The 21,278-nt window shown below is 35.0% G+C and overlaps 1 protein-coding gene across 1 annotated transcript in view; it reads left to right on the forward strand.

Moving 5' to 3' along the window:
• NUDCD1 (NudC domain containing 1) overlaps nt 1-21,278 on the forward strand; it is a 69,585-nt gene that overhangs the window by 15,953 nt on the left and 32,354 nt on the right. Inside the window, exons 3-7 of the mRNA XM_087447541.1 lie at nt 6,850-7,035; nt 10,373-10,553; nt 11,515-11,694; nt 15,629-15,833; nt 19,533-19,677. Of these exons, the coding sequence (XP_087303667.1) occupies nt 6,850-7,035; nt 10,373-10,553; nt 11,515-11,694; nt 15,629-15,833; nt 19,533-19,677 (897 nt within the window). The remainder of the gene's footprint in view (nt 1-6,849; nt 7,036-10,372; nt 10,554-11,514; nt 11,695-15,628; nt 15,834-19,532; nt 19,678-21,278) is intronic.

Raw genomic sequence — 21,278 nt, forward strand, 5'->3', positions numbered from 1 at the left:
TTTCACAAATTATAGTAGTTTTTTATTTTGTTTTTGGTGATATCTATCAGATTTTGGTTAAATTTTGCTGGCTTTCTTAAATGAATTGGAGAGTGTTCTGGAACTGGAGTAGTTTAAGATTAGAATGATCTATTGTTTAGATATTAGATAAAGATCCTCTTTGGACCTATTGCATATCCTGTTGTCCTTTTCGATGGTAGTTCTGTAATCATTTATCGAATTTATTTTATGGTAATTGGTTTATTCAAGCTCTTTTTCTTGGGTAATTTTGTAGTATTATATTTTTGCCAGGGAAAAATATCATCTGTTTCCTCTTAAGTTTTCAAGTTTGTTGCTGTAAAGTTGCATGTTTTATGCTAAGATTGTTGTTGTCTTTTCTCTCTTTTTCCTTTCTATTTTTCCTCTTTTTCCTTAATCAAGCTTAGAAGTGTATTATTATTATTATTTTATTTTTAAAGAATCATGTTTGGGGTTGTTTTCGCTTGTTTTCTGCTTAAGTCAGCTTTTGCCTTTTATTTTCAACCTGTATTGCACATCAGAATCACTTGAAGTAATTGATCAAAACAAAAGCTCATATCAGGTTATGGTTCCCAAAGATTCTGATTCATTCTGTCAGCATTGGTCGTGGTCTGGGAATCTGCATTTTATGAAGCACCTCAGGTGAAATGTTGCTTGGGGTCCAGTGAGCAAGTTTTGAGAAACTCTGCATCTGTGGTACAGAAGAATACTATTTTTCTGATCAGCAGCAAAAGAAATCGACTTGCTCTTTGAACTGCTGTGTCAGAGGCAAGTGGAGGGTATTGGCCAGTGGCTACACATTGGCTTTTTTTAATAGCAGAAAACAGTTGTTTTAATAACGATTTTAGTGTCTGAATTTTTTTTTTTCATCAAAGACACACACACACACAAATCCCAGAGAGGTTCTTTTCCTGTGGCTGGTTTACAAATGACCACCCACCCACCCCTGTTAAATCTGGGCTAAGCAGTATTGTGGTCAAAGTGGGCCAGAAAGGAAATCCACACATTGCTTGACCTTTTAGTTTTGTCAGGAGGCAGCAGGTGGCAGTAGTTCAATACGCAGACTTATAGAGGCATTATGCTTCCAAGTCAGTTTAATTTGTGAGTTTACAGTCCTTAATAGTAGAGAAATATCAATTGGGAGGAAGTGCACTTAGGAAGTAGAAAATGCCTTAGGAAAGTAAAAAAAAAAAAAAAAAAGTGTGTCTAAAATTTGTTTTTTATTATATTGTAATTTTATTATGGTATTAGTGCTTATTTTAAAGTATTATGTTCTGTTTCTTAATATTTAGGGAATTATTGTCATAATTTATTTTTCCATTTACCTGAAAAACTAGTTTGTTTCTGCTACTAAAGAAGAATGTCATCTCGTGGTGCCTCTTTAAATTGCACTTAGACATCCAGAGGAGAGTTGCTGGATTCCCTTTGAAAGTGTGTATTTGTGAGGCAGTGTCTTGGAGTGACAGCTCAGTTGTATGCCAGTATGTTTATGTCTAGACCTGAATCTCAGCTTATTTTCTACAGTCGAGTTTATTAATAGGAAGCCAGTTATTTACCTGGTTAAAAAAATAAAAGAGAGGATTAAGTTCTTTTTACTGTGTATGCTTAATGCATTATTGAAAGCTTTATGTTACATAGAGACATTACTGAATCAAATTGCAATTACTTTAAAAGAGCTTTTCTTAAAGCTTTACCAAAAAAAAAAGAAGGAAAAAGGAAGAATTTTTTCTTCCAAATAAAGTTAAGTTATTAGTGATGAAAGCCTTTCTCCAGAAAAAGATCACTTCCTTTTAAAAGGGCAAAATTTTGGGCCGGCCCCATGGCTTAGCGGTTGGGTGCGCGCGCTCCGCTGCTGGCGGCCTGGGTTCGGATCCCCGGTGCCCACCGCTTCTCCGGCCATGCTGGGGCCGCGTCCCACATGCAGCAACTGGAAGGATGTGCAGCTATGACATACAGCTATCTACTGGGGCTTTGGGGGGAAAATAAATAAATAAAATCTTTAAAAAAAAAAAAATAAAAGGGCAAAATTTTAAATGTCTATGTCTAATAGTACTAGTAAATGGCATCCTTATTTAATTTTACTTGGCCATTTTTCTTTAAACTTGACTAGTGCTTTCTGTAAATGTATATGTGTTAGAAAAATGCTTTGTTAGTTCAAAGCTTGTCTCCTTATATCTTGAACTAAGAGGCCCCCAAACTCCAGTTTAGAGATGTTTTTCATAAATATATACAGTTTATATATTAATATTTATTATTTATTTACAGTGTCATTTATATACAGTATGTGGACATTATAATTTTTGTATTACATTTTATTGATTCAGGAATTTAATGAAAAATACTGTATAATAGCCTGAAGAAAAGCTGAATATCATAGTTGCATTCATAGTGGGGTTTTTTTTTTGTAGGGAGAGTATTCTAGAAATTGCAATGAGATCTGAGGTATCATTTGTTTAGAAAAACCTGGAAAGTGATTTCTTGTCAAGAAAGTGTGGAATACAGGAAAAGACCATCAACTTTTGGAGTGGAGTCAACCAGGATTTGAATCGTAGCCCTGCCATTTTCTAGCAGTGGAGTTCCAGGCAAATTATTTAATGTTTTCCAACAGAGCTCTTTATCTTCTTAAAGTAGGAATAATAATTTCAACTATATAGGATTTGGTAATAATTAAATGAGATGGCAGAAAGTCCAAGCACTTATTTAATATGATGCTTACAGATTGTAGTCATTCAGTAAGTGTTCCATTCATCAATGAAATTTTAGTTCTTCTGCAGTTCAGCTGTGAAATGTTACCTCAGAATGATTTTCAACAGCTTTGAACATACAGTGGTACGTAGATATCTGCGGGGGATTGGTTCCAGGACCCCCTTCGAATACCAAAATCTGTGGATGCTCAAGTCCCTTATATAAAGTAGTGTAGTATTTGCGTATAACCTATGCACATCCTCCCGTATACTTTAAATCATCTCTAGACTACTTATAATACCTAATACAGTGTAAATGCTATGTAAGTTGTTGTTATACTGTATTGTTTAGGAAATAATGACAAGGAAGAAAAGTGTATGTGTTCAGTACAGACTAAACCATTGTAGGCCTTTCAATCCGCAGGTGGTTGAATCCAAGGATGAGGAGGTCCAACTGTAGTTACATTAACCTTTTTTTTTGTGTGTGGAAGAAGAAAATGATTGGATAGAACAAGGCCATTATAGACCAGTATCATAAAGCATTATTATGAGGACACTTTGTAAAACTGTCGACGGAGGTTATTCAGAAATAATTTAACAGTCTAAGATTTACAGAAGAAAATATTTTATTGCATATAGTCCATTTAAAATTCAAATGTACCCTTTGAGAATTAGATTTCAAAAATCAGGAACATTCAGGTTGCTTTCACTTAAACTATCTTTTAACTTAAGTAAGTGATACTGTGTGGTTTCTTTTGTATTTTAATTTAATTAATTTTGGCTTTACATTTATATACTTGAATATCTTTATCATTCCATTGGATATTGCAGTCATTTATCTGACAATTAGACTTCTAGCAATCTCAGTCATGTGTGACCTTGTATTTAAAAGAAAATAGCTTAAAACAACCTTAGTAATTGTATGAAATGAAGAACAATGATTTAACAACTTCAGTCCTGCATTCTTCTTAATGGTGGTTCACTAGGTTAGATTCAGTGAAGGGCGTGTAGTGGAGGAGACCACTGGAAACCTTTTCTATGAAACAACTGTTTTGAGAAAGAAGTTCCATTTTATTTTATCCTATTGAGTTCTTTTAAATTATATATATCGCACATAAATTGCTCAGTGTAAAAAAAAAAAAAAAAAAAAAGTCAAGCAATGTATTTGAAGCAAAAATGGAAAGTTTCCCCTTATCCCCAGTCTCCCCTACCACCAGTCACACTCCAGTCCTATTTTCCTTTCTAATGGTAAACACTGTTAACAGACCAGCATGTGTCTGTCTACACCTTGCTCCGTGGTGTCATATCACAACGTTTGGTTGTTTCAATATATATGGAATCATACTGTACATATTCTGCATCTTTCTTCTTTCATTTATTATCTTGGAGATCCTTTTATGTCAGTCTTATAAATCCACTTCAGTATACTTAACAGTTATTTGGTATTCCAAAGGGTGGATATTCCATAGTTAGCCATTCTGTTCAGACAAAGGTGCCAGGTACACATCTATAATTGAACGAGTTGGATTTATTACATTTTGCAGCAGAGGAGAATGCACACCATGGGGAAAGACAGAGTGTTTCAGTAAGAGGATGTTAGAAAGGACTTATTATAGGATTGGGCTTGTATTAGGTGATTTGGGGGAAGGATTTAAGAAAGTGGGGCTTTGCTCTGGATTGAAAACTGCCAGGAAGCTGTGTAATTCTCTAATGGGTATCTTAATAAGGCTTCTCCCGAAGGAGAGAAGACTAGACCGAGGCTCAGGCTGTAGTTAGTAAAGAAGCTGCAGTCACTCATGCTGGCCTGGGTTAAGGTCCTGTTTGTGGCTTTGACAATGTTCATGTTTCATCTGTGCTCAGATATCATTACGGAGTGATGCTATTTTTGTCTCGTTCCATCATGGTCACACAGTGGCCTAATCGATATTTCTGTTCTGTGAAACTGTTTATGTTGATCAGGAGAACATAGCTGTTGGTGCCAGGCCAGCTTGTAGCAAAACCGAGGCCTAGCTAATGCTACCAGGCCAGCTCTGGGATGTCGGGGCTGCTTTTTTCTTACTTACTGTTGATAAATAACTAGGTCGTTGCCTAGTTTTTATTGGCACAATTTTTCGTTTTCATTGTTAAAATGAACATTCTTGTTTCTTGGAACTTTGTGTGTGTGCAAGTATTCTTATAAATTTCTAGAGCTGGAATCGTACCAAAGGGTATATAAAACCTCATAAAATTTGATTTATAGTCATCTCCAAATAGCCTATACTTATTTTTACTCCCGCCAGCAAGGCACTTTAGTCAAGAAAATGCATTTCTAGACTAAGATCTTTTTTTTCTGGCTAATTTTTTTTAACCACAGTTTTCCTGTTCATATTTTTTTCCCATTTAAACATTTTGGATAATCATGTATTTCTTCTGGAGTTTTAAAGTCTCTTTATATGTTATAGATATTAGTCCTGTGTTATATTTGTGGCAAATATTTTCCTCCCTGTCTCCCACATATCTTTTATTTTGCGTAGGAAGACTTTCTCCACCCTGAAATTATTAGAACATTATTAATATTCTATCAAAGTTATTTTACTTTTTCTTTAAAACATTTAGATTATTAATCTATTTAGAATATGGAATGTTTTTGTGTATGGTATGCAGAAAAGAATGATTTTTTTTCCAAAAGATCTCTAGTGTCCCAATACCATTTTTTAACTACTCCATTTGTTTCTCACTGGTTGGAAATACCACATCATGTTCTAAATGCCTACTTAGATTTCAGCCTGCAGTAAAATTTCTCTTAATTGACCTCCATTTAACTGACTGACTGGATTAACTGATATTTTCTATTTCCTCTGATAACATACTGACTGAAGACCACAGTAAGCTTAAGATTTATTGCTAATAGGCTATTCAGTACTGTGCTGATACACTTCTGTTTCTGCTAGTTGAGTTTTGCATCACTAATACTCAGATATGGTCTTCCTGAAAACTTTATGCCAGTTGTGCTTGTTATCGTATTTTCATTATTTAATTCAATATTATGTAAATCAGTAAAATATGAGTACAAAAAGAAGGAAAGGTGCCCTTTCAAAGAAAAGAAAATTGGACTCTTTAGAAAGAAACAGTGGGTCACTAAAAAACTGGCTAGTAAGGACATTGTATATAGTTTATTTAAATTTTATTAATATATACATAGATCTAACTAATTCTAGGAACAGAGAATGAAATACACGAATCAAGGATTATTTTTGGCCTGTAGGAAAATCTTTTAACTGAAAACTAAAACTTTAACAACAGTGACAAAAAATTATTGAGTTGAGTACATTTTGGTATATGAAAGGAAGTTTATTCCCTGAATTGTAGGCTTTTTTATATATTTTCTTATGAAGTATATTAATGATGCAATCCGTTTTACAGCTTTAAAATATAAGGATACAGACACAATAAAAATGTGTTTACAAAAACCTAAGTTTGTAATAGTCTAAATGTAGTGTTTTCATACGACAGGCTGATGTCTATGTAGGCATTTAGAACATGATGTGGTATTTCCAGTTAGTTCAAAATACTGATCATTAACTCTAAACTTAAGAGAAGAATTAAAACTAGATTCCTGCATTGTATTAGTTATCTATTGCTGTGTAACAATTCACTTCAAAACTTAGTGACTTAAAACAATAAACATTTGTTATCTCACAGAGTTTCTGTGGGTCAGAAATCAGAGTGGCTTAGCTGGGTGATTCTGTCCTAAGGTTTCTCATGAGGTTGTAGCCAAGATGTCGCCAAGACTGCAGTAATCTGAAGGCTTGACTAGGGCTGAAGGATACACTCCCAGAATGATTGGCTCACAAGGTGCTGGTTATTGTCAGGAGCCCTCAGTTCCTCCCGATGTGGGTCTGCCGTGTGCAATCCAGGAGAGAGAGCAAGATAGAAGATGTAAAGAAGCAAAAAGTCTTTTATGACCTAGTGAGAAGTCACATAACCCTCACTTTTTGCCGTATTTTGTTGGTTAGAATTGAGTTAGTGGTACAGGTCATACTCAAAGGGAGGGGAATCAGGCACCTTCTCTTGAAGAGGAGAGTAACCACTACACTGCACATACTTATTCTGTGTGTATAGGGATCAGGGAGAGGAAGAGACTCATCTATGTTTGGTTTCTTTTTAGGACACTGCCTTGGGAAAACCACGAGAGGTGTTTCGACTTCCCACAGATTTGACAGCATACGACAATCGCCTTTCTGCATCTATCCATTTCACATCTTCTACCTGGGTTACCTTGTCAGATGGAACTGGAAAATTGTATCTCATTGGTACAGGTGAACGTGGAAATAGTGCTTCTGAAAAATGGGAGGTGAGACTTTTTTTTTCTAGACTTATGCAAATTCTGGAAAGTATATATAAATTAGACTTTAATGATTTTGAAATAACACTTTTTAGGTATAGTTTACATGTGACCTCTTGGTTTTTAGAATATATAATGTTTTGGATATATTTTTCGTTAAATTATAAAATGTATACCTTTTACAAAACTGATATGTTAACCATTCCTGTTTTGATCTGGTGTCAGTGCAGTGGTCAGGAATTGTATTCATTTTCAGCAAATATTTATTGAGCGCTTTATATATATAAAAGTGGTACACTAAGCATTGACGTTGCCTCCTTCTTGAAGAGTTGGCCAAAAAAATTACATTAGAATGTCTTTTCTCTTCTACTCATGTTATATTTGCTGGTATGTTTATGGGCCCAGCACACTTCTTCACCACTCTGCTGGCTGTCTGGTATGTTTTACGTTAGTCAGATAGTGAGTTTACCAGGGTATTCCCTACTTAAAAAAATACACTCTGACATAAATATAGTAATGTGCCAATCTCTAAGATGCCATTTTTACTTCAGTTTTCTTAAAACAATGTAACATTTAAATCTGAGGGGCAGGGTAGCATTTTAATAGTAATAAATAAGGAATTAATTTCTCTAGAGCCACAGTTTTGGAAAGTGGAAAAGAATGAAACTGAGTTATGCTAATAAGTGTATTGTGATATTGCTACTGTCTAAATCTCAGCAGGTGTCCTTTAGTTCTGGGTAAAGAAATACAAACTTAAAGTATTTATATCTCCTAAAATATTTTTATCGGATCAGTAGATGCCTACAAAGACCAGGCTTTAATTATTTGAAAAAAACCAAGAAGACCTTAGAACCAAGTTTCCCTTTCTTACCAAGTTATACTAAATGGAGTACTACCAAATTGTAGTATGTTCAAAAAACTAAACAAAAAATACAGTAAATGACCGAACAACAATAGCCTAACAAAGGGAGCTTTTGCATGCCTTTGTAGCCACAGTTTCAAATATTCATGGGACATTGTGACATTTTCTGCTCTGGCCTCCAGTAATAACTTCTTTTTTAACTGAGGTAATGTGGTATATAGCACAGCTACCTGAAACAGTTGGAAGGAGTTTGGAGAATGATGGGCAAGAGAGATATGAATGAGAATTGATCTGTTGTCAAGCTGTGTGGATTCTGTTGGTTTTGAACAGGAAGAGACACCCTGGCTCAGCTCACCTTCAGCTTAAAAATAACACCACATGTTCCACCAGAAGGAAATGCATATAGATTTATAATTAATTTGGTTTCTGCTGTGTATATCCCCTTGGCACATATTAAGCCTTCAATAAATTTTGTAAATCAGAAATTTAAATCTTCCATGTTCTCTTCAGTATACAGTATATGCCGTATGAAATAAACAGGCTGCATATATGGTTTCCCATATATGCTATATATTCTCTTCAGTATATACTGTAATGAAATAACCTCTGAGATGTTTTCACTTAATAATAGTTTTGACTGGGGATTGGGGAGGTGGGCAGTGGGAAAGGGATGGGACTTGGGCATTAACTGAGGGGGGAAGGATACTATGGAATATGGTTACTTTAAGAGAAACAACATAGGAGAGTTTTAGGACTTTGGGGGAATTGGTGTAACAGAGGCAGCTAAAGGTCGGAGTGGTTAGAGGGCATGGTAGGGCATAAGGGGGCCAAGCAAGGGTGGTGACGACTGAAGTGTAGAAAGAGAAATGAAAGGAGACAGGAAGACTGCCTGCTTTCTGAAAGTTTTGCCTCTACTATGCTGGGGGTGCTATATATCAGTAATATCACAGTTGAGTTGCTGGGCTTGTGCAGGAGATGGAAACTTCAGGCTAACAATTTATAAAAGTCCAAACATCCACTCCTCTGGTCTCATTCCAGTCCCTGTCACTCACGTGAGAGGGAAGGAAGAGGAGGAAACAATAAACTAGCTACTTGTACCTGGCAAAACTTGCCATTTTTCTTTCCTCCCTCTTGTCTCCCATTGTCCCCCAAAGAAAAACTCAGTCAACTGACTAAAAACCTGTCTTTATCATCTCTGTTTTGAGTATTTGAGGGTTTTTTTTTTCCTGCTATGGAAGACTTTAGAATGGCTTCCAGAGGTCTACTATTGGAATAATTTTATTGGAGGTGCTCAAACATATGGGGAAATTGATGACATTAAAGCACACTTTTTTTTTAATAAGGCTTTCAAGTAGGAGCAGATAGGATGGGATTCCAGATATAGGTTTAAAAAAAGAAAGGCTAATTTGTTTTTCACTTGAGTGTTTGTTTCCAACTATTTATCTTTTCATTTATTCAAAAATCTTGTTTAGAATCAGTCTTAAAATGTCTCTTATTTAATGTTTACTCTTATATAATAGTCTTTTAGATTATGTGTTGTGGTATAAAAAGAGAATTTGATAGGATTTTGTGTCTTTGTATGATGCTTAGATATGCTTTTTTTTTTTGTGAGGAAGATTGTCCCTGATCTAACATCTGTGCCCGTCTTCCTCTATTTTGTATGTGGGACGCTGCCACAGCATGCCTTAATGAGCAGTGTGTAGGTCTGCTCCTGGGATCCAAACCTGCAAACCCTGGGCCCCTGAAGTGGAGTGCTCAAGCTTAACCACTACACCACCAGGCTGGCCCCTTAGATTTGCTTTTTAAAAAGCAATTTTGGTATTATATTTTAAATAGAGTTTGTTGAATTATACCTTTTAAATGTAAATGGACTCTTGTTTTTGAGAAATAAGAAAGTTTAAGTGATGTGTTCTCTAGTTTCTTTGATTCTTACCTTTGGAAACTTCCAGAAAACAAACAGAAAAACCAAACCAAAACAAAAACAATAGGAAAAAAAAGCATAGACACAGACATACGTATGCACACATGCATGCACCCACAGTGTCCAGAAACTAAGAGGAAGACAGCAGAAATAAATCCTACGTGAGACAGAGGAAGAGATGGAGGAATGAACGTTGACCGGCCCTTGTCCTCTCTTTGTATAGAGCACTGTTTTCACCTGATAGTTCTTTTCTAGGAGACTGATTTTAGTTCTCTTTCTCCTTTAGGTGCTACTTGGATGCCCTGTTGTGTGTTTTTAAGCCAAGAGTATGGACAAATTTTCTTTGTTAAACAAATAGACATTTTTAACAAGTTCTTTCTTCAAGGAATATTATTTAAACTTCTAACTTTTATTTAAGGGCTTTTTTCATTTTTGTATTCCTTGTAATAAATAGTATCCAAATTAATTGTTGAATTGTCAGAATTCTGTGTATTCCTTTTATGCTGTCTGTGTTCGTGTAATATATGCATTTTTGTGTATGTGTAATTTTATTTTTTTTGTAGATTATGTTTAATGAAGAGCTTGGGAATCCTTTTATCATAATTCATAGTATCTCATTGCTGAACACTGAAGAACATTCGATAGCTACCCTACTTCTTCGAATAGAGAAAGAGGAATTGGATATGAAAGGAAGTGGTTTCTATGTTTCTTTGGAGTGGGTCACTCTCAGTAAGAAAAATAAAGGTAAAATATAACCAAATTATGAATCTGTAGTGATTGACATCATTTAGTAGATTTTGAAATGCAAGGCTGTTCTCGTGAATGCTGTTTACTTTTTCTTGGGCATTGTGTTATGATTCTAGTACCTGCCATGCAGTGAAATGACCATCTATAGATAGTTTTGTTACCTCACAAAGATGGGGTTCTCTTGCCCAGTGCTCATAAAAAGCCAGTTATTACAGCATCATCTTTTGAGAAAAGAAAAAAGCTTCATTTCGAGGTCGACCTGCAAGGAGACAGGAGGCAAAAGCTCTCAAATCTGTCTTTCCGATCCAAGGCTTGGGGCAATGGAAATTTCTGCAAGATGGACATCTTTTATATGTGTGCCATTCAGTACAACAGCAGCTAGCCATGTGTGGCTATTGAGCATTTGAAATGTGGCTACTATGACTGAGGAATTGAACTTTAAATTTTACTTAATTTTAATTAGCCACTGTGACCTGTGGCTACCACATTGGAAAGCACAATCCAGAGCAAATCTCATCAGACTTAGTATTTAAAATAAGGATTTATTTACAGAAAATGTTTGTAAATTTTTTTATCCTTATGAAAGACTCAATAGTGTGCATCTAAAAGTACTTTATATTGATTAAATTGATACACAAATATTTTCAGTTTTTTTTTGTGTGTGTGTGAGGAAAATCAGCCCTGAGCTAACATCCATGCCAATCCTCCTCTTTTTTGCTAAGGAAGACTGGCCCTGGGCTAACGTCTGTGCCCATCTTCCTCCACTTTATGTGTGACGCCACCATAGCATGGCCTGACAAGCCGTACCTCAGTGCGTGCTCGGGATCTGAATCCAGGCCGCCAGCAGCGTAGCGTGTGCACTTAACCGCTACACCACAGGGCCGGCCCCCAGAATATTTTTATAATATAGTGTTTTAATTGTAATTCTTTTGTTCTAAAATACTTTAGTTTCTTACAGATAAAAAATATGAAATTATTAAGCGTGATATTCTCCGTGGAAAGTCAGTGCCACATTATGCTGCTATCGAGCCTGATGGGAATGGTCTAATGATTGTTTCCTACAAGTCCTTCACATTTGTTCAAGTTGGTCAAGATCTTGAAGAAATTAAGGATGAAGACATGTCAGAGAAAATCAAAAGTAATTTTCCTTTTAATCTTCATAGAGCTCGTGTGTATTTATGTACCTACGTATTTATGTCTGGTTTGTCTTCCCGGTTAGTAGGTTATGGGTTCTACCAGGGCATTTTATTTTCCTTTGTATTTCCCAGAATAGTCTTTTGTAAAATGTAGTACCTAAATAGTGTGAACTAGTTTAGTTAAATAATTTTGTAGTTACCAAAAATGTTTTTAAAAAATTGATGCATTCGCTTACCTGTTTAGATGTTTCATAAATACTTATCAAATGAATAAATAATGTCTGTTTGTTGTCATTTGAGAAGCCAGCATATTAGTATTGAAGATATTAATCTTTTAAGATAAGCTAAACTCTCTTCATTATAGGTGTATACTAATGTACATGTTCTTACCTTTTGTACTCTACTGAAAGTAAGTTCCTTGAGGGCAGAATCATTGTTTTCTCGGTGTTGAATGAATGAATGAAGGTAGTATTTTAGAATGAAGAGTAACAAGGTCTTTCAGAAGAAATTTATGTTTATAGAAAAGAGTACATACTCTTTTAAAGCTATTCAAGAGAACATCCCTCTGTAATCATTAGTGTTCATATTTCTGATGTTTATAGCCAGAGAATAGTATATGTTACTTAACAGAGATTTTTCACAATATTTAACACTTATACATATTACTCTTTGAATGTACCTTTTTTGTTACTTAAACAACTTTATATGTAAAATAAAAATTAGTTTCATTATTTTTATATATTTATAGCTTTCTAAACAATGAATTCTTTGAAAAGTATTTGAAAATACTAATATTTAAAAAATATTTTCCCCAGGTTTATAAATACATACACCTCTGAATATGAATTGTTCCTGGTGACCTTTTATTTAGCCTCTTAACAACTTGGTTTCCTCACATGTGATGTATTTTTTGTTCTCTGAGGATCTCTGAGATCCCTTTCTGAATAAATCCTACTGTTCAGTCTAAATTATAATATTAACTCTCTTAGAACTTAGCAAGAACAGCTATTTATATCTGTAGACCAGTGCCCTTTAGGACTCTTTTGGTGAGCAATTGTGAAGAAGTGAAAGAATACCTTCCTCTTTGGAAGCATTCTGCCTAGTAGCTAGGACCCTGTAGTTCTAAGACAGATTGCAGCCTGGGTGGGACAGAACATGTGTTTAAATCACTGCCAGTCGAGGTATTGTTTTTCTTGTTGACATCGCACATTATATTTTGAATTCCTCATGAATTCATTATATGTCTGTTCTTCTCTTTTAATGTAAACATCAAATCCCCTCCGTTTTTGTTTTCCTTTTAACAAACATCCCCTATTTAATTTTTTGTACCCACTTTCTCTTGGGAAATTTATTCTGTATTTATTTATTTATTTATTTTGGTGAGGATGACGAGCCCTGAGCTAACATCTGTTGCCAAACCTCCTCTTTTTGCTGAGGAAGATTGGCCCTGGGCTAACATCCATGCCCATCTTCCTCTACTTTATATGCGGGATACCTGCCACAGCATGGCTTGATACGTGGTGCGTAGGTCCGTGCCCGGGATCCGAACCTGCGAACCCCAGGCTGCCAAAGCAGGGCGCACGAACTTAACCACTATGCCACTGGGCTGGCCCCTGTATTTGTTTTGTCATAGGATTTTCACAATAATAAAGGAAAAATGTTGTAATTTTTAAAAATTGTGGATAGTTAATTATAGCATGTTTTCTTTTGAACACTCTTCTGAGTGTATATATTGGTTTCGTTTTCTGTAAACCTCAAGAAGACTGATACTGTCTGTTGCCCAATTGGTATTGTCAGAATGATATAAATAATAGTATTTTCTTTGAAAGACCCAAAACATGATATCTAAAGACATAGAAAGGCACTCAGAGCAACCAACAATTGAAAAAATTATTTAGGTATTTGTATACTTTTAGTGGAGAGAGAATTAAAAAATTCTGGCTTTCTCTCTAGTCTCCTTCCATGGCCTTTAATTTATACTAAAAGCTCACATGATTTTGCAAATTCCTCCCATTTCTATATCTGGCAGAAGTTATCTATTGAGTGATTATTATATATAAACTGCCTCATTAACTTTTCTGGTAGACAAAAAGATGAATAAAACAAATTACTTGCCTTAAGGAGCTTATAGTTATCAATCTTTTAAGCTATAGTTCAAACTTTTTCCGTGAGTTTATGTTAAAAGTACTTCTAAAGGCAAAATAGAGAGAATCTGAAAGGTTACTTAAAGGAAATGATACAAGTTAGAAATTTCCCCAAAGTAACAATTCTATCCTGAAAATTCATGCATATTTTATATTTATTTCTTTAATATCACGTTTGTTAAAATACATTTTTTTTTTAACATCAAGTAAAAGTGAGCCCTTCAAGAAGATACACCATACCTACGCTATATCTTTGAGCATATCTAGTACCCTCCCCCAGCCCTGGTGGTCTAGTGGTTAAGATTCGGCGCACTCAGCTCTGCGGCCCGGGTTCGTTTCCCCGTTAGGAAACCATAAACCCGTCTGTCTTTTGTCATGCTGTGGTGGCTGTGATGCTGAAAGCTGTGCCGCTGGGATTTCATACACCAGCAGGTCACCCACGGTGGACAGCTTTCAGTGGAGCTTCCAGACTAGACAGACTAGGAAGAAGGACCTGGCCACCCACATCTGAAAAACAAATTGGCCGTGAAAACCCTTTAAATAGCAGTGGAGCATTGTCTGATACGGTGCTGGAAGATGAGAGGGTAACAAAAAGGCTGGCTGGGTTCCACTCTGCTGGACACAGGGTCGCTAGGAGTTGAAATAGACTCGATGGCACTAACAATGAAGTACCCCCACAGTTTTTGCATAAAACAGCACAAAAATAAAAAGAAGACTAATAACTCACATTTAGAGTTTATAATATATTTAAGAACAGGATTGATAGTAAATGTTTTATATGTATTAACTTATTTAAATGTCAGCAGTCCTACGAGGTATGTCACTTGCTGTTATTTTACAGAATAGGGAAACGAAGCTCAGAGATAAAGTTGCATACAAAAATTAATAAATGGTTGAACCAGGATTCAGACCCAGGACTAGTCAGCTCTGGAGCACTAGCTCCTAACCACTGTTATAGTCTTGGTGGGTGGACAGATTAATGCTTATGGATGTCATTAAGCAAATATTTATTCTTTTTGCATATAAGCCCTATTTTCTTATTTTCATGGTTATAGTATGATGGGTCTAAAGGTATTTCTTTAGTAGCTGGCTTTTTAGGAGACAGGCCGAGGAGATAGAGAGGGAGAAAAGGAAGGATTCTTTTAGTGGGAACTTAGACAAAGTATACTGACAGCTCTTGAATTTCCTGTGATATTGCTTTAATGCAACAAAGTTGTGGGGTAGAATAATCAATACCTTTATAATATATCTTTTATTTTTGTGTGGGTGTATATCCCACCAAATAATAGTGGTCTCCTATATCACAAGAGTTACATTGTTAGGGCAAATCAAGGCAATGTGAAAGTTTCAGACAGTGGTTTATGACGTATTTGGTATTCTTTTGAACTAGGAATCCAGAGCGGGGAGAGAGAGAGAGAGAGAGTGAGTGTCTGTGTGTGTATGTGTGTGTGTGTAAGGGGAAGAAGGAGAAGGAGGAAAGGAGGGGCCTGGGAGGCAGGGAGAGAAGGAATGGGGATAAAGGATTCTATCATTAGTGTTTTATGAGTGCTTATCTCCTAGAGCATTAGATAGGCCTGGGAGAGGAAAATGTCAAGTGCAATTGCTATAAGTGTTTGAAAATTCCCCAAACAGATCTGTGTGTTTGTTTATAGTTACTTTTTTGTGAGAAGATCACTAGAAGATATGTTAAGATTCTTTTAGAGGGGTGTTCTTTTGTATGTTCTAGTCTCTAATTTTGTATGTTCTGTTCCCTAACTTTTTCTCATGTAATGCATTCTTCTTTTCCTAATAGAACCTCTATATTATTGGCAACAGACAGAAGATGATTTGACAGTAACAATACAGCTTCCAGAAGACAGTACTAAGGAGGACATTCAAGTACAGTTTTTGCCTGATCACATCAACATTGTGCTAAAGGGTCAGAGGTTTTTGGAAGGAAATCTCTATTCATCTATTGATCAAGAAAGCAGTACATGGATAATTACAGAGAATAATAGGTATTTTTATAGTTTTATTTGTATTTAAAATTTTACTTTTTATTATTTTACTTTTTTCTTTTTCTTTTCTTTTTGTCTTTTCTACAGTGGTTACATCAAAGGTCAGTACTACAATAGGTCTGCCTGTATTGCTGATTATTTTTCTTCAGATAGATTAAAAATGGAATTACCATGTGGAACAGCATAATTGTAGTTAAGATTAAAAATATTAGAATGGTTATTGCTTGCGTTATATGTTAGTGCTTTCATTATTAGCTCTGGATACGTTAATAATAATAATAACAGTAAATAATAATAATTAATAGGTAAAATAGTTATTTAATTTGTACTTTTTAAACTTTTTCATAGAAATAATTTTTTTTCTATTAATTTACAGATAATACATTAGATAATACGTTCCCATTCTTTAAATGTTAAGATATATAAAAGGGAATACAGTGAGAAGTCTCCCTCCAACCCAGGCCCTTCAGTCACCTGTCCCCTCACTCCTCACAACCACTATTATTAGTTTCTTTTCGGAGGTATTTTATGCATATTCAAGCTGCATATTTTTTAACAAAAAAATTTTCAACACATACTATACACAGTTGTACAGCTTGCTTTTGTTGACTTTCAACAATAAATCTTAGAGAGCTTTCTGTAAAGAATACATAATGATTTTTTTTTATCTTTCTTTATGGCTTCATAGTATTTTACTCTATCAACTACACAATCACTTAAAAAAATTGATCTTAGTAATTATTGGATTCCATGATGGGTTAATGAATGGTATTAGGCACTTAATTTTAAAAATGGTCAGGAGTGGGTTAAAATTAGATATTTTTACTCTAAATATGTCTCGATTAGTAGTATATGATCCATATGAGTCTTTGATATGAGTCTAAATCCTGGAAGTCTAAGAAATAGATATCGAGTTCAAAAATTCTTTTAAGATTTAAAAGCAAATATCCTGAATTTATTTTATTAATGGAGAAATTTGGTGACTTGGTTCTATATATACTTTTTTTGGTGAGGAAGATTAGCCCTGAGCTAACATCTGTTGTCAGTCCTCTTTTTGCTGAGGAAGATTGGCCCTGGGCTAACATCTGGGCCCATCTTCTTCTACTTTATATGTGGGATGCCTACCACAGCATGGCTTGATAAGCCATGTGTAGCTCCGTGCCCAGCATTTGAACCCGGGAACCCCAGGCTGCCGAAGCGGAGCGCGTGAACTAAACCACTATGCTACCGGGCTGGCCCCCTACCTTTTTTAATGTATTATTTTAAAAAGTTAATTATTTGAAAGGTTCTTTAAAAAATATTTTATATCTCCACATACTCTATTTAAACATATCTTATGTGTATGTGAGAGGCTTAGAGTAGTAGCATTTATATATTGGCAAACCAACTACAACATATTGGTAATATAAGTCATCAAGCAATAACCCAGCAAAGATCTAGGAGAATAACTGAACTTCAGGCAAATAGTTTCAGTATTTAATACATGAGCATAGACCAGTATTATTTTTCCATTAAATTTGAGGTGCTTGATTACTATTTTATGTTACAAAAGATAATTACAATGTGTGTAGGTGGTGTCGTTGGTTTAAAAACACATAATTTTCTGTACTTGATTAAATTATTCATATCTTTCATTTTCAAATAGTTAATGTTCCCTCTCACTTTTGATTTATTAACTAGTCTATAGTTTATTATATATGGGGTTATATGTTCCTTTTTGCTTAGATGGTAGGATATGATGCTAGTTTTAAAATGTAGAAATGCAGTTATGCTAAAAGGGTTGCATTGACTAAGTGTGCAAATTTAATGATGGTTCAGAAATTCTTTATTACTGCAATTGTATGAACTCATTCTAACTTCTTTAGGTAGCAGCTGACTAAGAACAGTATTTATACATTCTGGTCACTTGGTAAAAGTTCTTTCATAGTTATTTACATATATTTTTTCAGAGAGGTAGAATAGTTACAGTAGTGAAGAACATGGACTTGGAGCCAAACTGCTTTACTAGCTTGTGACCTTGGCAAGTTACTTAACCTCAGTGGTTTTTTTTCTTACTTGTAAAGTGGAGATGAAAATAATACTTTATTTGGTTGTGGTGAACAATAAATGGGTTAAAACATGTAAAGTGCTTAAGATAACACCTGGCGTTATGGTAAGCATTAGTAAGAATAAGTTGCTGTCATTATTAGTATCTTATTATCATCTTCATCATCATCATTCTCAAGATTAGCTTTCTCCTTAGTAAATATAACTAAATCTGGGCATTATTGATTGTGGTGGTAATTTTTAATGCTAATGCTAGGAACTCATTACATAGAAAAAGTATTATTTTATGTAGTCTCTTTAAGCAGTTTCAGGAAATTTTAGAGTGCTATAATTAAATCATGAGGTGCTGATGATAGCCTTGAAAAAGAATAGCTGATAACTTTGTTTTATTCGATAATTATGATAATAGTTATTATTGTGTTCTTGCAATTGTTTGCTTGCAATTGTGTTCCTGGGCATGGGTTAGTATGGCACACGTGTACCAAAGCTGGCATGTGGAAAAGGTTGCTTGCTATGGAACAGCTACCACCACTCCACTTTTCTCTGTGTTACAACGGTGGCTGCTCTCAAAGCAGCTTACTTAAATTTCCCTTCCTATTCATGTGGCACATGGGCAACTCCTATGTCCACAGTCTGCCCTCACTCAGCTCCCTCTCCCTGTCCTGCTGCATCAGACCTTAATCTCAGGATTCCTTGATAGGCGCTTTTAAGTGCATTTGGAATTTTTTTTTTTTTTTTTTTTTTTTTTTTTTTTTAATTTTTATTTATTTATTTTTCCCCCAAAGCCCCAGTAGATAGTTGTATGTCATAGCTGCACATCCTTCTAGTTGCTGTATGTGGGACGCGGCCCCAGCATGGCCGGAGAAGCGGTGTGTCGGTACGTGCTGGGATCCGAACCCGGGTCGCCAGTAGCCGAGTGCGCGCACTTAACCGCTAAGCCACGGGGCCGGCCCTGGAATTTGTGTTTAATGGCTTAAGTGTACAGAATTATTAGATTTTAAGTTGATGGAGACCACATTAACAAATTTTTTTCCTGTATTACCAAAGTTAATTTTTTTCTAATTCCCACATTTCTTTTCAATTCTTTAAAATCTATGTTTTAAAAATACACATGTATTTAACCTACCTAATCTTTAGGTTAATAATCATATATTATGGCTACTAGTTTGTGAAAATAAAGTTAATTGTTGGCTCCCCACTTGAAGAGGTACCTTTAGTTATAGGTTCTTTCCAATTAACTTTATGTACCAACCCCCACCCCAACCACCACCCTCACCACCACCCCCATTCCCCAGTGAAATAGCTCATAGATGCATGCTGCTGGCATTTCTGTTACTTAAGTTGGGTAACACACTGCACGCCTGGACTACAGTACTTTCTGGGTGGTCTTACTCTTTCCAATCACTCCTCTCATCAAGCCATTTGACATACCATTTCCAGTGGTACTTGCTTGTTTTTTATTAAATCTAGGTTATTTACCATTGGATTGTAGATTTTTCATCATATGCAAAATGAAAATGAACATAATTTTTGTTAAAACATCTTCTGAACACCAGAGGGGTAATTTCTATGGAAGATTCTTCTGTTTGGTATTGTTGATGTAATTTGTATAGTTGCTTAATGTAACATTACTTTTCTCATTTAAACTTCTAGCCTAGAGATTTCCTTCATTAAGAAGAACGAAGGAGTGACATGGCCAGAACTAGTAGTCGGTGATAAACAAGGGAAATTTATAAGAGACTCAGCCCAATGTGCTGCAATAGCTGAACGTTTGATGCATTTGACCTCTGAAGAACTGGTAAGCAATTGCAATAGTAGTGTGACTTTCCAAGGGTCTGGAAGTATGTTATGTGAGGCTTATGCCATGTTTTTCAAACATTATTTTGCTTTTCCTAATGTAAAAAACACTGATTAGGTACCACTGACTTGTGTTTGAATATGGCTTAAAAGTCTAATATTCATTCCTTACACCATGTGAATACATATATATCTGTGGTCATGTTGTGTAGGGTGGGTGTGCATGTATTTATGTGTATCTCTCTCTCTCTCTCTATATATATATATGTATATATTCTCCTTTAGGAGAATAGAATGACCATTGCTGGCAGAGACAATAATTATGATTTACTGCCTACTTTGCTCATAATCTACTTATCATCACTGAATTTTTTTTAAGTGATCTTAGAATATCACAAGGGGTAAATATATATGTATAAATATATATATCATATATTGTACAATTATTTTAGATTGACAAAGTAATTCATTGTAATTATTACAATGATAATACACTACTCATTCAACTATGAGATTTTGTTGAATGTATTCCCACTCTGATAACTTTTAAGATAATGTTAAGAATTTGAACAAATATAGCAGTATACTGCAATTTCAGTTATATGTTCATTCACTAAAAATTATATCAGCACATGTAAAATGTCTGACTTAATGCCATCTGGAATTATAGTGATGAGGAAGACTATAAGATGTATTTATGCTATAGGGTTAGTTGCATCCAAAGGTAGAAAGGAAAGATTAGAATATTGAAATTAAATGTCACTATCAAAAGAAAACATGGCTAAAATGGAGAAACCAAGTTTCATGTTTGCCAACAATAATTGAAAATTTCAGGAATCACTGTAATTCGTATATAAGACTACCAAACTTTGATTTAGCCCTTTTGTTACAGTTAGCCATGCAGACTGCGTTGCCCTATGTTCATTCATTCAGCAGGTATTTATTGTGATAGGGCTCTGGGGATATAATAGTGATGGTAGTGGGGGCTTGTTTTGAGATTGTAGATAATTGCTGCCAGCTCCCTTTTAAACTTGATGATTTCAAATGAATATTGGTATATGTGAGTAAGTTATTTATGCCTGAACACCAGTGTGTTTGTTACATTTTGAAAAAAACAAACATACAATCTTGTCATCTGCAACTGAGGGCAGTTTTGTGTTTCTCAATCTTTATACTTTTTCTTGCCTTACTGCATTGGTTAGAACCTCTAATCTGCTATAAAATAGAAGTGATAAATAGTGAAAGCAGACATTCTTGCCTTATTCATGATCTTGGGAAAAAGAATGGAATATTTCACCATTAAGTATGATGGATTCTGTTTATCACATTGAGGAAATTTCCTTTTATTCCTTCTATTCTCCTAGGATACTGAGAGTTTTTATCATGAAGGGCTGTAGAATTTTGTCAAATGCATTTTCTTCATTTGTAGGATAAATGCATGATATATTATCCTTTTTACGTATTACAGGTTTTGGTTTGCTAATATGTTATTGAGGAGTTTTACATCTATGTTTGTGAGGAATATTGATCTGTAGCTTTGTTTTGTCTTTTTACTGTCTTTATCCTGTTTTGGTATCGGGTAATGCTGACTTCCTAAAATGA

Source organism: Ceratotherium simum, chromosome 23, assembly GCF_057802395.1.
Source record: "Ceratotherium simum simum isolate JZ-2026a chromosome 23, ASM5780239v1, whole genome shotgun sequence".
In the NCBI taxonomy this organism is placed as follows: Eukaryota; Metazoa; Chordata; class Mammalia; order Perissodactyla; family Rhinocerotidae; genus Ceratotherium; species Ceratotherium simum.